The sequence below is a fragment of the Notothenia coriiceps genome, unplaced genomic scaffold (genome assembly GCF_000735185.1).
Source record: "Notothenia coriiceps isolate Sejong01 unplaced genomic scaffold, NC01 NC01_scaffold00017413, whole genome shotgun sequence".
NCBI classification, from domain to species: domain Eukaryota; kingdom Metazoa; phylum Chordata; class Actinopteri; order Perciformes; family Nototheniidae; genus Notothenia; species Notothenia coriiceps.
Genome location: NW_011350114.1, coordinates 134698 through 150336, shown reverse-complemented (window position 1 = coordinate 150336; position 15639 = coordinate 134698). Strand labels below are relative to the sequence as shown.

The following is a 15639-nucleotide window of genomic DNA, read 5'->3' as shown; positions in this document are numbered from 1 at the left end:
ATAGAGAGCTCAAACCAAGCTAAGGACTGTCTGTCTCCAGAATGTGGTCACAGAGGGTATCCCGCTGCGGCTTTCTGATTTATGGCTGTTTATGGTTTTATCTCTCTGTGGAAGAATAACTTGGAAGTAGAAAAAAAAAAGATATTTCCCCCGACCATTTAATTCCATCTGGTTTGAGCCATATTAGTCTGCTATATGATGAGATAAATAGGATTGACAAATTGCCCAGAAAAAAGGAATCTCTGTTTAAGACATACTGATTAATAGCCTCTGTGTGAGTGTGTGCTGGATAGCCGTCTTGAGATCCTCTTCTTCTTTTTTTTTGGTGTATTTGCGTATTTTATGCATTTGTAGAGCTAGAATGGCATTGCATTTCAAAAAGACAGAGAAAGAAAGAAGCTTCGGGGGAGGGAGGGGGGGTGGCGATGGGTTCACACGGAGTGAGCCAAAGCAACAAAGAGTTGTGTCCTTCGAAAAAGCAAAAATGTGGCCAGCTGATTACTTTTCTTTTTAAAGCAATTTATGACACGGGTGCCTTTGAGTCAGGTCATTTTATCAAGAGACATTTGTTCTCCTCTTTCTACTTTCCATCTGTTGGTTCTTCTGTTAGCTTTCGGCAAAAATATAATAGAACAGCAGACCATGATCTGTTTTCCCTGAGGTTCAAAGAAGTCCTCGTTACCCCCTCCCTTCTTTTCCTGAGTGTGGAGCACATTCAGGACCTTTCATCTTGTTCAAAGTAGTTGCAGGAATACTGCATCAGTGGGGAGCTCAGAAGTGTAAACCTTATAATCAACTTGGAGAGCCTGGGCCACAGTGAACGCTTTATGGTATATTGCACTCTGTAATTCAATGTGTAGAAACCGTCAGAAGAGCTCAACTTAAATCTCTCCCTCTCCTCTCACGCAGGTGTCGGACAGGTGCGACTATGTTTTTGTTAACGGCAAGGAGATGAAGGGCAAGGTGAAGATGATGGTGAACTTCACCTACGGATACCTGAGCTCTCAACTGGAGCTCAACGTGTGGATCCCTCGACTCCCCCTCCAGATTGAAGTGTCAGACACCGAGCTGAGCCAGATCAAAGGGTGGAGAGTACCCGTCATGGCCACCAGTCAGAGGTAAAGTACTGCATGAATCTGTCAGCTACAGGTCCCAAGCAGGACTCCTTTCCCAACACTCAGGTCCCAAGCAAGTCCCACGCTGCTGGGTTGACAATACAGCGAGTGAAAAACAGCCACTACTATTAGTCGAGCAAGTAACAAGTCAAGTCATAGAATTCTGATGATCTACCCCAATATAACTCATCCTGAATAGATGCCAAATATTCCTTAATGGACGTCTGTGTTGTCCTCTGCTGCACCGTAATTGGTTGCCAGGTTTGCGCGATTTGCACCAAATCCTTTTTTTAAAAACATTTTAATATCTAGAAAGATATACTGTTGATTAAATATTTTAAACAGTCTGTAGTTCCAGTAACCCAAAATTCGATTCACAGGTAGCAAATAAGTTTGACTCGGACAAGATACGTTTCAGGATAATTTGTTTGACTCTTTACTTAAACGAAAAGGTATCAAATACAAACACATATTTTCTCAGGTCAAAAAACGATGTTGCTCTGTGCTTCTTTCTCCTTCTCACACACCACAATCACCAGCAGCTGCCGTCGGCTATAACGCCTCGTAATCACGAACAGCTGCGGTCGTCTATGCTGTCAATTTCACACGGCTGGTTCAAATAAATGACATAATAGCACTAACAACAAAGGATTATAATATTCAAATATATCAAACTATACATTTTAACATATGGCTCCTACACAGTCATTATAGTCACTTTCAGCCTTTTGTCAATATCAGTATAGCACATGTATGACTTAGTTATAGTTTTGTGACTCAGAAGTCTGTGATGAAGAAAACGTTCTCTGAACAAGATTAAACCAGAGAATCATAGATAATTGGTACTTCTGGTTTATTGGACAGATTCAACTGCAGGTTGTCTCAGTCTTCTCTGCATTTTTTAGAATAACAATTCAACATTTTGCAAAGGACTAATTTTCTCAACTTTTCTTTTGTGCCTGCTGTGTAATTCCAGCAAAATGTACAATTATCCAATGAAATGGAAATTGCCATGCCCCCAATCTTCATTTGAGTGGATCCGAGCCATATCTATAAATGCCCTTTCTTATGTACTTAATAGCGTTGTGCAAGGCAACATAGATGCCCTCAATATGAGCCATTGTTCTGCTTTTTCAGCAGCATTAGCCTCATTTAAGGGGGTAACGAGTGGCCTTTATTTCAGGTGATGTATTTGATTTCAATCATGGCAGCCTTAGATAAAATAATGATGAGATGTGTGACTGAACTCCACTCCACCTGTCCCTTCCTGACTCCAGTCCTGCTGACAGTTCTTGGCTGATAACAAAATGGCTGACCTGTGCAATACAGCTTGTCATTAGACCGACTTAAGGTGTCCTGCCATTTGCCTCTTAGTCGTCAGTAGAACAGAACATTATTAGAGCTGCATGGAGGTCAGACCTCTCCCCTGGGGGCCTCATCACTAACAGCACCTCTGCCAACATCTCTGTGCAGCGCTTCTTTGCAACTGTTGAAATCCATCAATTGAGAGAGCAGCTAATAGCCTACCTGCAGTAATTACTTCTGGAAAAGCGTTGAGGCTGTTCCTGGACTTGGAGTCATCCCACGCACCAGTGTGGCTGCTCTAATTATCCTGGCTCCCCTCTTATTTTGAGTGACAGGGGTACAGCATTCGACTAATGCCATGGCATGTTACGGATGTTGCTTTCCCAGCTCTGCTCTGGTATGCCTTTATCAGCCGAGACAGGCCAGTTGTGTTGTCATTGTTGACGCCAGAACCACTGCTGATGGGAAGCAGAGAGCATTGTTTCTCCCTGTCTTCAACCCGCCTTTGTTTATCAGGGGATAACAGGCGTGACCTTGCACAGTAGCACTATGCCTGTTGGTGAGAAATGGCACTGCTCCACTGTCCATAAGCCCACAAGGAACTGAGCAGCAATACAAAGTGGCGGGACCTTTGTCTAACAGCCGGCTGGCAAGTCGTGGCCACATTTGGGGGCGAGAGAGAAATGAGAAATAAAGAGAAATCCGGCAAAAGTTTGATAGTTGCAAAAGCACTACTCACAGGGTTTTTGACTGGCACTTCCTGTATGGCTCACCTCTTCCTTTCCCTAAGCCCTGTCAGAGCAGGGACAAGATAAGCCTTCGCAGACAGCAAACCTAAATGTAGGCGTAGCACTCAGGCTTGAACCACTCCTTTAACAGGTCTTTAAAGACATGTTTACCCAGATACTCATTTTGATGTTGTTTTTATACTGGGTTGGCTTTTGCTGTGTGTACTGAGTGTTGTCTTTCTTAACCAACTTGCAGCTGAATTCCGTACAATAATATCCACACAATAAAGGTAAACAATCAAACTTTGTCAGATAGAGCTGCATCTGTGTATATATAGTAGCAGAACTGTCTATTTCCGTCCAAATGACCTTCGTCATGTTATTGTTGCAAAAATAATAAAATAAATAACAAATACAGCACTCGATCTGTGGGGCACAACACAAATAAGTATGACACACACTCCAATACACAGCATCTCCTCTGAAGTCAGAATTGGGCTTGAAAGTAAATGAAGCAGAGAGAAAAATTGCTTTGTGAAGCAGGTTGTTCTCGCCGCTGAGTGTGATTTGTTTATTAGATAAACCCTAGATTAGATTTTGAGATGGCTGCACAAGCAGTGGCATATTAGATTTATAGCGGCGCTAAAACAGTTGGACTTCACTATCAGCTTGTTTATTCCTGAATCCATTACATCTGACTAATACCTGCATCTAAAAAGATCCCTATACTGTTTAGATGCTGATTCGGTCAATGTGTCAGTACAACATCCTTCAACAGCAGCGCCATGTGTCAACTCATTGCCTGTTAATGTCAAATAACAGATTCTATTTTCACTCAAAACACACACACTATGATCCAAAAGGATTTAACCAAAGCAGTCAGCGGTGAGAAACTTTCAATTACTGGCATTACAATAATTGGAAAATGGTGACAGAAATCATTGGCAGGGGGTTTTCTCCTCTACTTATTCCATGTAAATAATAGGAGAGTGAGTGGAAAGCAGGAATATATAAAAGGCGAAGGGAATTTTAAGAGAAAAATCCGATGCTGAATTAATTTTTGATCACAAATTCATTAATCACAAAGCTTGCTCATTTGGAATTACAAAGTGCATCTGATAAAGTGCCACTTTTCATGCAGATGGGAGTTATTTTGTTTGTATGTGAATTTGAAGGTTTGCCTTTTAATAGTCAGTGAGTCACTCTAAGGTAAGACAAGGAAGAAGCTCCGTGTATTTGATTACTAATATTATATCCGAGAAGGACTCAAATAACCTCGTCCACCCCTTGGAATTCAATGTAGTTGTTCACTTATGTGTGTGTAAATGAAAGAACAATCATAAGTGGAGTATTCATAAATATGCATTAAATGTGTCATGTACAGTAGGGCCTGCTTAGGCACAACTGCTGTTATTTCAATCTGCTTTTGGAAGGGTTTCTAAAATAGTGCAAAAATGTTTTAACTCTTTAACACAATCTGGGGAGGTGTGCTCAGACATGCTAGCGATTGTTGGCAGAGATGGTTTAAGGATGGTTAACGTGTTTTTGTTTTTGTTCTTTTCCTGAAGTAGTGGACAGATTTTTAATGGTACTGCATTGTAGGGAATTATCAATGTGGTATCAATTGGATTGGACTGTCACTGTTTTTATAATTCCTGAAGTGTAAAAGGAACCGCGATGGAATATTGAGCAGAAACCAACGTGCTTGCAGCTTCATTTCAGACTAACAAGAAAACATTATTTTCAGATCACACTGCAAAATATATGAGCCGTCTCCTTAGCAATGACTTCATACACAGTTCTTTTTGTTGGTATTTCTATGCAAAACATAGCACACACAAGTGCAACCAGAGGAAAACAACATGCAGTCCACCACAATGTTTTTTGTCTGGTTGCTCTGACATATTTTTGTATGAAAGTGTGTGGTTCTTGTCTGGTGTATGCATTCTTACATTTTTTTAAACATGAAAAGTTGCATACAGCATATGAATCACAGTCTGCTGACTAAATCTGACTCAACCACACCCACACAGTCCCGATGAAGGAGATTGTCTAGATCTTTTAGTCTTACATTTCTTATTTTCCTTGAACTTGACTTTTTAGTCATGAATATTTGATATATAGAAATACTTTTATGTGAATTTTTGGGAGGATTAATCAGAACAAGACACAACAATAGAGAGCAAATAGTCAGAAAAGCTAAAAGAACGTTCTGTGTTTTGATACCACTGTTCAAATTCAAAGCCATTCATCACAGAGGTTTGTAAAACCTATTTAGGGTATGTGTTCACTTGTTGAATCCTGAATCAAAATGTTTTCTAAAAATGATCCCAGTTTAGTCATTTCCTCTGTGAATGGCTGTCATTGAGTTGCAGGTGAAATGGCTGCTGAAAGGGAAGGTTTTAAGCCCCCAACTCCAAATCTCACTGTGCTCTGGGGTTTTTCTCTGGAGCGTGCAGCTAGCATCTTGATTTCCACGGCTTTATGTGCAGTCAGATTTCTCCTGGGATTCACAAAGAAAAGAGACAAGCCGAGCGGATCATCGAGATTAAAAAAAACAGTTTAAAAGATTAATTTATTTACTTCTCCCCTTTATCAAGATGGCATGATGGTGTGTACGTGTGTGAGAGAGAGACAATGGGAATCTACAGTGGCGTATATGATTAGCAGTTTTGTTTACAAAGCACTTTCCTGTTTAAAAATGTCCAGACTGTGCCCCAGTGTAAGACTGAAAAGTTTAGAACAGCATTTATTCTCCCAGATCAACCATTCAAACATTCAACATCTCAGGGTGCTTCATCTCTTGGCTGTTGAAGAGAAATTACATTGAAACAAATATGGACAAAGTCTAATGATAGTGCAGCTTTATAGTAGTAGCCAGTTTGGCATACTGCAATGTTCCTGGTGAGTCCAGCTGAGCCTCTGCTGGCAATTTTCTTTTACCTAAAGCAATAAAATGTGATTTGCTAGCAAAAAAAGCAATGAGGGATATTTAGGGCTATTAAGGAAAGCAGTAAGGGGACGTGTGCACATTCACAACCCAGACCAGGTGCTCTGAAATGGTGAAGGAGGGACATAAGAAGAAAAAATGAGAGCCATACGCTGGATTTATCGTCTTTCCACGGTTTAATCATCCTAACTTTATCTTCGTTAGGTAAACATCCCTGTGTGAGACTGATGTGTGTGTGTGAACGTTTGTCAGAGTTTAGTTTATCTAAACGCTGCTGAAAATACCACAAACCAATCCAGAAGACATAGCAGATGTTTTCTCTTCTCCTCTAATAGGTATAATTAGCAAACAGTATACACATATGCCACAGTTATTTTAGATTAGGCCTTTGGCGGAGATGTAAACTGGCAATAACTGCAAAGTAAATATCATTATGTAATAAATGTGATACAGCTTTAACTCGTGCACTTTCTGCAATATTTTAATTAAAGTAGCATGCATAATTAACGAGACTAAGAGTATACAGCCATAGCAGGCCTATTGTACTCCATGTTTACTTGTTTATTGAGTTAAGCGTGTTAACATGATGTACTTTGATAATTAGCACTTGAAACAAAGTACAGCCTTTGTGGATGTCATTACTTTTGCATGTATGTATTAATACAAGAAAGTAATGAATAGTAGTGCTAGTCAGATGATCACAAATATTGTTCTGATTTATCATCTGGGGACCATGAATGTCTACACCAAATGCCATGCCAACTGATTCGATATCTACCATATTACTATTCGCTATTAATTTAGTCGGCCAATCAACATTTATATTCCTAGAGCTACGCCGCAAGCATGGCTGCAACAACGTTTTCAGTTGCTACCAGTTTGCACATCTGTTTCTTTTATTATTTCTTACTAGGTCCACACGGGACAGCGAGGACGAGGATGATGAGGACAGACGTGGACGAAGCTGCACTCTTCAGTACCAGCACGCCATTGTCAGGGTCCTGACACATTTTGTGGCTGAGTCAGCAGATCCCCGAGACCAGACCAGCTTCCTGCTGGGCACTGATTGGCAGGTGGACATCACAGAGCTGGTGTGGGACTTCCTGAAGGTGGAGGACCCCCAAATTGCAAAGATACTGGACAGGAGGATACTGGTGGGGCTGGACATGGGGATGACCACTATCCAGGTAGGCCAGGTGTTGTGAACTGCACAAAGTAGTTCATTAATTAATGTAGCATTTAGAAATAATGTTAGGATCTTATTTTCAAAGTCTTGGATATCCTTCCTTTTAGTATTGACACAACTGTATTCAACCTCCAGCTCCCAAAAGCTAAAATGAAGCCGATATGACAGTTGCTCAATCAGAAAGGTTGTACAAAAACCCTCAAACTTATATTTCATACCTGAACTGTACATTTATCTTACTAACATATTGCCGTTTCACTTTTACCTATTGTACTTATTTTAGTTCAATCACGCACAGTTAAAAGTTTCATAATTGATAGAAATTATGTCAAAAAAATAAGTTTTAATCAACCTAAACTTTTCTTTAATCAAACAGTGGTTGCTAAACATTCATGCCTAAAATATAAGATAGTTAGTAGCCTTGGCATCATGCTTTGTGGCATTGTTATGTTGCAGGTGCTAGGAAGTGCTGGCAATTTAGTTTTCCAAAAAGATTTCCCATGAACCCGTTGCTTCCTGTCTCAGAGGTCTACCTAGCCTTGTGAAAAGACAGACAAGGATCCGGAGTCAGCTCTTACTAACAGTGAATATAAATTCATTCAATCAACCATCTGCCATCGCGGTAATCTCTTAAAGCTTCAGTCACATGTGTGCTGAGAGATCAGTGCCTGCTTCTTATTATACAGATTCCTCCCAAAGTCTGCTGGTGTAAAACCAGGGCCTTAGAGGCTGCCAGAGATCTTGGCAAAGGTCTGTGTTAGTAATAACAGAATATAACGAGAAGATTATTCCAATATCTCAATTTGAATGTGCTAATTATGTCATTTAAAGGAACAAATTACAAATACAAATACATGTAAGAATAATAAAGAGTAGGAGCATGAACATATGTTTTATTACAGATGCCACTGATCGGTGCTGTGGTTTCAATAGTACCTCCTTTTGTCTAGTGCAGACGGTTGCATCCTGGTGTTTCACAGCCTGTAGCGTGGCTCTCAGCAGTGAGTGGTTGCCCCCCCCCCCCTCCAAGCCCTTTGGTTTGTCATGCTCTCCAGACTAACTGGATGAATATCAGCCTCCTAATGGCATCTGTGTGAGTGGGATCCGCTCTCCCTGTTGTCGAGGACTCATCTGTCTGTCTGTGAGCAGACGTGTATTCACCTTTGTGGGAAAGCTTCAACGTTTTCACAAAACAAGCACGAACTGGCAAACATGAGCAGCACTAACGTCAGCCGGCTGTGTCTACCTGTGCCACGCGCCACAAAGGCTGGTGCACGAGGAGAAGTGTCACACATAACATCTGCAGCATTTATCATTAAATAACGTTAGGCTTCCTTCTTCTGTTCTGGGGGGAAAGTGTGCTTCTCCTCTGGATATGAATCAAAGGGAAAGGATTCTTACCTATAGGAAGTATCGGGGTTATATGGCAGCCAAGCGTTTGTTTGATCTATACAGCCTGGGTAAAGAGATAAAATAAAAAGTAGGTTGTGCATATTGCGCAGGGGCTTGTGAGCTTTTTATGTCAGATGAAACACATCGGAAGATATTTTGTTAAATCACCTATAACTCGTGGTAATCCGCTTTTTTCGTGTTTGTGACATCCTCACTGCTGAGTGCTCATTGATGGGACTTTTTTACATTCCTGTCAGGAACGCCTTGTCAATCAAGCAGTGTGACCAGTAGGGACTAACTTCTGGTGGATTTCCTGTTTATGAAGTTTCTATAGTGCTCTTTTTCTCTTTTTAGCTACGGTTGCTGTCGCTGCTAATTTCTCCAGGGAAAGACCCACACAACCCTCGGTGTTTAGAGCAGGAAATGAAAAGACTTTCATGAACAGGCTATACAATAGCTTCAGTCACTATTGCAGAAAAACATAGCTGTAATTGATCATACCAGAACGTCACAGGTTATTGCTCGACAAACACATATTTGAGGGGATTGTTGTTGAAGAAAATTCTTCATCTTTTCCTTTGAAAATGAATTTACTGTCACAATGTAATCTATCATCTCTGTTTGTTTTCTTTCTTTCTTTTTTTGCTGCATTTTGCACATCCTAGGTGTTGTCTCCTCTATCTGACTCCATCCTGGCAGAGAAGACTGTCACAGTGGTGGATGACAAAGTGACCATCACAGAGTTGGGGGTGCAGCTGGTGACGGGCCTCTCTATGAGTCTGCAGCTCAGTACAGGAAGCAACAGAGCCATCCTGGCTACCACCACAACACAGGAGATCCTGCAGAGCCCCAAACAGGTCAGCACACGTTTTACAAGAACAGCTGTAACAATTAGTAGATATTATAATCATGTCATCCATTTCATCTGCAACCTTTTTAATGTTACATTAATCATTCAGTCATTTTTTCAAGCAAACATTTTAAACATTTGCTGGTTCCAGCTTTCCAAATGTGATGTTTTGCTGCTTTTCTTTGTCATACTAACGATACGATCATAATTTATTGTCAGATCAAGTCTGATATTTTACTTGCCCAAAGACCCCTCAGTGCTGACCTGGGATTTAGTTCTGTAGTTTAGTTCTACTTAATAGTAAACTGAATATCAGTACATTTGGGGATTTTGGTCAAATAGAAAAACAAAATTATAATCACCTTCACATCACCTCAGGCTGCAGTTTTCACATTTTTATTTAGTTATTTAAAAGACAAATAATAATTGTATATATAAGACACGAAAGAAAGTGAAAAATATAAGCATCAAATTGAATATTTATTTTCCAGCCAATGCGGTTGAACACAGTCTCTTATCTAATGCAAAAATGCTAGTAATTATTTGCAAACACAATTTAGCAAGATTGGATTAAGACAGAGAATGATGAATATTCTCTCCCAGCATTCATTTAATTGAATTATTCAAAAAAGCCTTTTGGTGAAAGAAAAACTTTTATATACAGTATCTAGTAAAGCTACAAAATGTAGATTCTGCAAACTTGATTACTGTCCCTTTCAAAACTAAAGATTTACTTCCAGATTTCATTTCACACTATCAGGTTTCCTGAATGAGCATTTTTCCAGTCAAAGAAAAAGCTGCGGGTGTGCATGTGCTTGTGTACACGTGCCTTTTTGTTTGTTCCACACCAGCTCTAACCCTCTTAACTACAAGGCCTAAAGCCGGAGTGTGACAGAATGTGTTTCCTTGGGCATCTAATAGAAACTGGAGATTAATCTGAAAGCATGCAAAGGCAACAAGCACAGTTTCTCTACCAAAATATGACCTCACAGCACAAACATTCATATTATGTTTCTCTACTCTCATTGTGGCCCCTTTGATCTGCCCATCAAGCCCTCTTACAAATCCCCCCTCTTCTTCCATGTGAGGAAGAATGGAAAGGCCATTTATCTATCCTATCTCTATGCCCAAACTGTGAAGATAAGCAGGCAGCGCTGCACTGTTAGTCCGCTGGTCCCAGTAATTAGCGAGTGTTGACACTTACTGCTTGTGTACCATTAGGGATTTGTCCTTCAGCAACATTAAAGGGCAAATTGTGCGTTTGCAGCAGGAGAAGGCCTCAAGATGTCGATGTATGGCAAATCCTCCTTCTAATGACAATGTTTAATGTTAGATCTTTTCCGCCTATCTTTTAATCTGAACCCCCCTTAGTTGGGAGGAAATAGCCGCTGAGATATTCGAACCACGCCACTTGGTGAGCTTAGAAAATGTTTTCCAAAATTAGAAATGTAATTCTCAGTTTAGAATACATTGATTTGTTTTTATAATAATTTCAGTGCTAATAAAGTATAAACAATTTGATCTGTTCCCGTAGGTTTCCATGATGTGAGGCTAGATGCTTTATTTTTGCACTATTATTTGCATTTCTTTGAAGTACAAAAGCACAACATGTTGTTTATGTGTCACTGACTATTTTCTCCCTTTCCCTCTCTCTCCCTGTTGTTTATGTGTTTGTGCTTACAGGAAGCCTTGATCAGCGCCTGGCTACAGTTTAGTGATGGCTCTGTGGCTCCTCTTGACCTGTATAATCCAGACTTTTTTGTCCTGACGGCCACCTCCCTCGATGAAGACATTGTGACAGTGCAGCAGAACCCCTCGTGGAAATGGCCTGTCATAGTGACGGAGGCGGAGGGCCAAGGCCTGCTGGTCAGGGTGGAAATGACTGTTTGCGAAACCTGTCAGAAGTTTAAGCGCCGCAGCATCCTGGCCGCGGGTAACTGTAACGTCAGAGTGAAGTTTGGTCGGAGTGACAGCGCGAGGGGAAGGGGCAGCGACTACAGCCCTGATGTAGACGATATGGAGAACAGAGGCAGGCTCTCCCCCTCCCAGGACAGGACCGGCCCTATCACACACTACTATGGCAGCTCCATCTCTGACATGGAGGATGGGGTGTTAAGGAGAGCCACTACCACTAGAAGTGCCATATTGCACAGACCAAATGGGGATAAACGTTCAGATGATGGTAGCCAGAACATGCCAATTGACTTTGCCGACTTCCCTGCACAAGTGGACCTGCCCCGTGGCCGCAATATGGATGATGACCTTATTCAGACCGCTCGTGGACTTACAGATCTGGAGATTGGCATGTATGCCCTGCTGGGGGTCTTCTGCCTCGCCATCCTGGTTTTTCTCATCAACTGCATCTCCTATACGCTGAAATACCGCCACAAGGAGCTTTCGATTGAAGGCCAGGAGAACATGAACCATGCTCATGATTGGGTATGGCTTGGCAACGAGGCAGAGCTGCTCGAGAGCCAGATCAGCCTGTCGCCCCAGCAGGAGGAACAGACCTCTATGATAGACTCCAGCAGCGGGCTGGAGGAAGGAAGCCACCTGCTGAACGGAGGGTCGGCCCAGAAGAATGTGCAGGGCCAAGTGCACCGGGGAGCAGATACAGGGTGCACAGTCAAGGACAGTAAAGGAGACTCCCCCACCACCAAGAGGAAGAGAGTCAAGTTCACCACGTTCACCACCATCCCCTCGGACAGTAGCTACCCCACTGTTAACACACTGACTGGGAGCCACTGCCAGGACATTAAGTGGGTGTGCCAAGATGTGGAGCTGGGAGACTCCAAGGAGTTGCGCAATTACATGGAAAGGTTAAGTGACAGTGCTTTAAAAGAGGTGGCATAATGTACTGCGTGCACTTGTAACAAACTCACCCTTATGCCTTTCAGAGGACAGTGGGTCTGGACTGAAACCGGAACCGGAAATTGACGTCAAAATCATCCCAAACTGCCAAAGGGTCATTATATTAAAGAGGATTGTGGTGATTCCACAAGTGACTGATGATGAATCATTTATGGAAGAAAAAAAAAGTCAATGAAAGAGGACGTTACGTGATTCTTTTGTTCCTTTGTTAATCAGATGATTAGCTTTTGATCGTTAATTTTAATACTACAGGGTTTAGATAGAATGAACCCATGACTAGCAGCAACTACGACGTGTACAATTCAGACGACATGTAGATTTTAAAACAAACCGTAAGATGGCTAGATAGATGTTCCGGATGTGTGTGCACATTAAATGGTTTTGGAAGTTTTGTAACATTTTGGATTTTAATTTCTTACGTCAGATCATTCATCTGTGGAAGACTTCTGTAAAGGCCAAAGCAAGCGATGAGACATTTCTGCATGTAGATGGAAAAAAAAAGGCACAACTTTCTGGTTCATTCTCATTCTCCTTAACACAGCAGAAAACCTGTTCTGTATATACCAAACATTCTCCAAAGCATTGTATTGTTGCTCTGTATATTGTATTTTCATAACATTTAAGAAATACACAACTATGTCAAGAGTGTGTATCAGCTTTTCTTGACCACAGCATCAAGTACTGAGGTCAGCCGAGGATTGTGGTGGATGAAAAGAAACCAATTACACATTCATGTTTGTATAAAAAGTATTTAAAGAGATGCAATTCACCAACAAGGCATTGCCATCTGCTCCCTTTAATGCTGGCCGAGGAGAAGAAAGGCACTGGTCATTAATACTCTCATCTCGTCTATTAGAACTCGTGCCCTAACATGACAGCAGAGCATGAAGGGGTTTTTGAACTAAATTGCCGAACGACATGGTAATGTGACATTTCCCGCTGTCCACCCTCCAGTTTAAAGTTTACTGAGCTTTGAAGAAAATGCCAATTAAGGTCTTGTTAACCTCTCTCCCATAGCCTTCAGGAAAAGCATACTGATAAGCTGTGTGTTATGGACAAACTGGGATGAAATGTGCACTCCATCTCTTGGGGATAGTGTGGATACAAAGAGGGATAATTAAAGGCAAGGTGGGAAATGTGTTCTTTTTGATAAAGGATATTTTATTATCCAGATAATTGCACAAATAATAATCATCTCTGAAAACTTGCTAAACAAAGGCAGTCGGCTGAAAAATTGCCTTTTGCTCAGTGAATGTTATTATCATCACAGTGGTGTTGGCTGATTGCGTTTTTTTGTGTTATTATTTTCTATCAAGCAGAGAAATGTTCACATTATCTTAACTGTTGCTGCAGTGTGGATCAGACTGTTAATCAGCAACACTCAGAGTTTTAGCTTGGAAGAAGGGAGGCGAGATACTTAAGCAAATAGTAGCACTACCTTGAGTGCAATAAGGGGACGCCATTTAGAGCAAGAGTCGGCACTGAAAAGAGCCCCTCCGACTCCTGTATTAGTTTGAGTGGCTTTTCCACTTTTATTTAATTATTTCAAACAGCTTGTCTACTGATTCTCTTACTTCTGTGGTGCTGCAAATGGTTCCCAGCTTGCTGAGCCACCAAATGATCAACCCACAAAAAAATCAAGAAATAGATTTCAAATGGAAAAATAACAAGCCATGATAGCTAGTATAATTAAAGGAGTAGTTTTAAATGCTGAGAACTGGGCTTATTTACTGTTTGCTGTGTTAAAGATTGACACTCTTATTTCTTCACAATACATTTGAAGCTACAATTAGTACAGCAGACGGTTAGCTTAGCATAAAGACAACATCTTGACTCTTCTAGTGGTGAAAATACTACATTGTAGAAAAAAGATCCAAGGGTGTACATGGGGTTTTGTGCCAACCTATAGGCTACTTGGTTGGCAAAATAAGCTTCGTGAGTCTCAAGATATAGTATGTTAGTATTAAGCTTCAGAGGTGCTGTTAACATATTACTGGTAATAAGCTGATCTACCATGGAATCTAAAAAAATATATATACATTTTCAAAAATGTGAAAACAAAAATGTTGTTCTGTTACAGGCTAAATCAACTTTTAAAGTCTAGGAAAAGTAAAAAATGTGACGATTCGGCTCAACTTTTTGACTTTAAATACTTTCTCCATATATCTTTGGTTTAACGTTTAAACCATTGTAAGTGTAGCTTACATATACATTGATTCCATGATTTATTCACAGACACAATCAGGAAAACCTCCCCCTGCTCACTCATTTGTCTCAGTTTCTGCTGTCCTGATTTATTTTTCTCCGGTGCAATTCGCCTTGTGGTTTTCCTTCTTCTGAAGCTCTATCCGTGGCTGCAGGGGATTAAAGCGGGATCATGTGCAGAGAGTGCTGTGTGCTGGGACCATGGCTGCTGTGCCCAGCCTGTGGACTGTGAAGGGCGAGGAGAGCCGGTGCAGATCCTGGGAGGGATTCAACTGTCAGCCACAAGGGGCGTGATTGATGGAGGGCCCCATGTAATTAAAACACCACTGCGACTCTCTCTCCGTGACCGTCGTCGGTGGTTTCAGCCTCTTCAGGTAGGGACAGAACAGCGCAGCCCATTAAAGACCTGCTGTCTCCACCCCCTCGAGCCCCAGTTTTAGACAAGTGTTCACACCTGCTGGGATGTGGCACAGCAGATATAATGACTGTATTAACTTCCATTCTTAGAGCATGGTAACTCAACACTCATTTTCATTGGCCTTGATGTCTTGCCTTCTCTAAGAGTAAAAGTAAAATCCTTCCCCAGGCCTCCATCTTAAATGGATTTTTAATTAAATTGATGATGTGAGACCAACAAACTCCCGCTAATGGTTGGTTGTGCTCCCTGTGGTCCTAATATGTCGGCTCTGTATTTGCAATTTCCAAATGATTATTCAGTGCTTGAGTTATGTTGCTTCCTTTTAATTCCTTTCTAAATAAGTTCACAATGGTTCTACATCAACTAAAAGCGCACAAACATGCTTTCTCGTGGAACGATAGAGCAGCTGTCAAGGTCAGCTTGACTTTCTAGTCTGACCGATTTTTTACAGATTAAGCCACAGGGAACCAAAGACAACAGCACTCGTAAAAAAACACCCTTGTGCCAAATCTGTGCCTTGTAAATACTATCTCCCACTTGACAAGAGCAACAACACGAATAACAGCACACACGCCCAGTTGTATCTTGTCTCACTAGCAATTTAAGTTACTTTTAGCGT

At 41.2% G+C, this 15639-nt stretch overlaps 1 protein-coding gene across 1 annotated transcript in view; it reads left to right on the top strand.

Annotated features, from left to right (window-relative positions):
* Window positions 1-13261, top strand: part of LOC104950390 (transmembrane protein 132C) — a 58089-nt gene extending 44828 nt beyond the window's left edge. Inside the window, exons 4-8 of the mRNA XM_010776910.1 lie at window positions 910-1118; window positions 7012-7285; window positions 9342-9533; window positions 11210-12345; window positions 12424-13261. Of these exons, the coding sequence (XP_010775212.1) occupies window positions 910-1118; window positions 7012-7285; window positions 9342-9533; window positions 11210-12345; window positions 12424-12463 (1851 nt within the window). The 3' untranslated portion in view covers window positions 12464-13261. The remainder of the gene's footprint in view (window positions 1-909; window positions 1119-7011; window positions 7286-9341; window positions 9534-11209; window positions 12346-12423) is intronic.
* Window positions 13262-15639: the final 2378 nt, after the last annotated feature.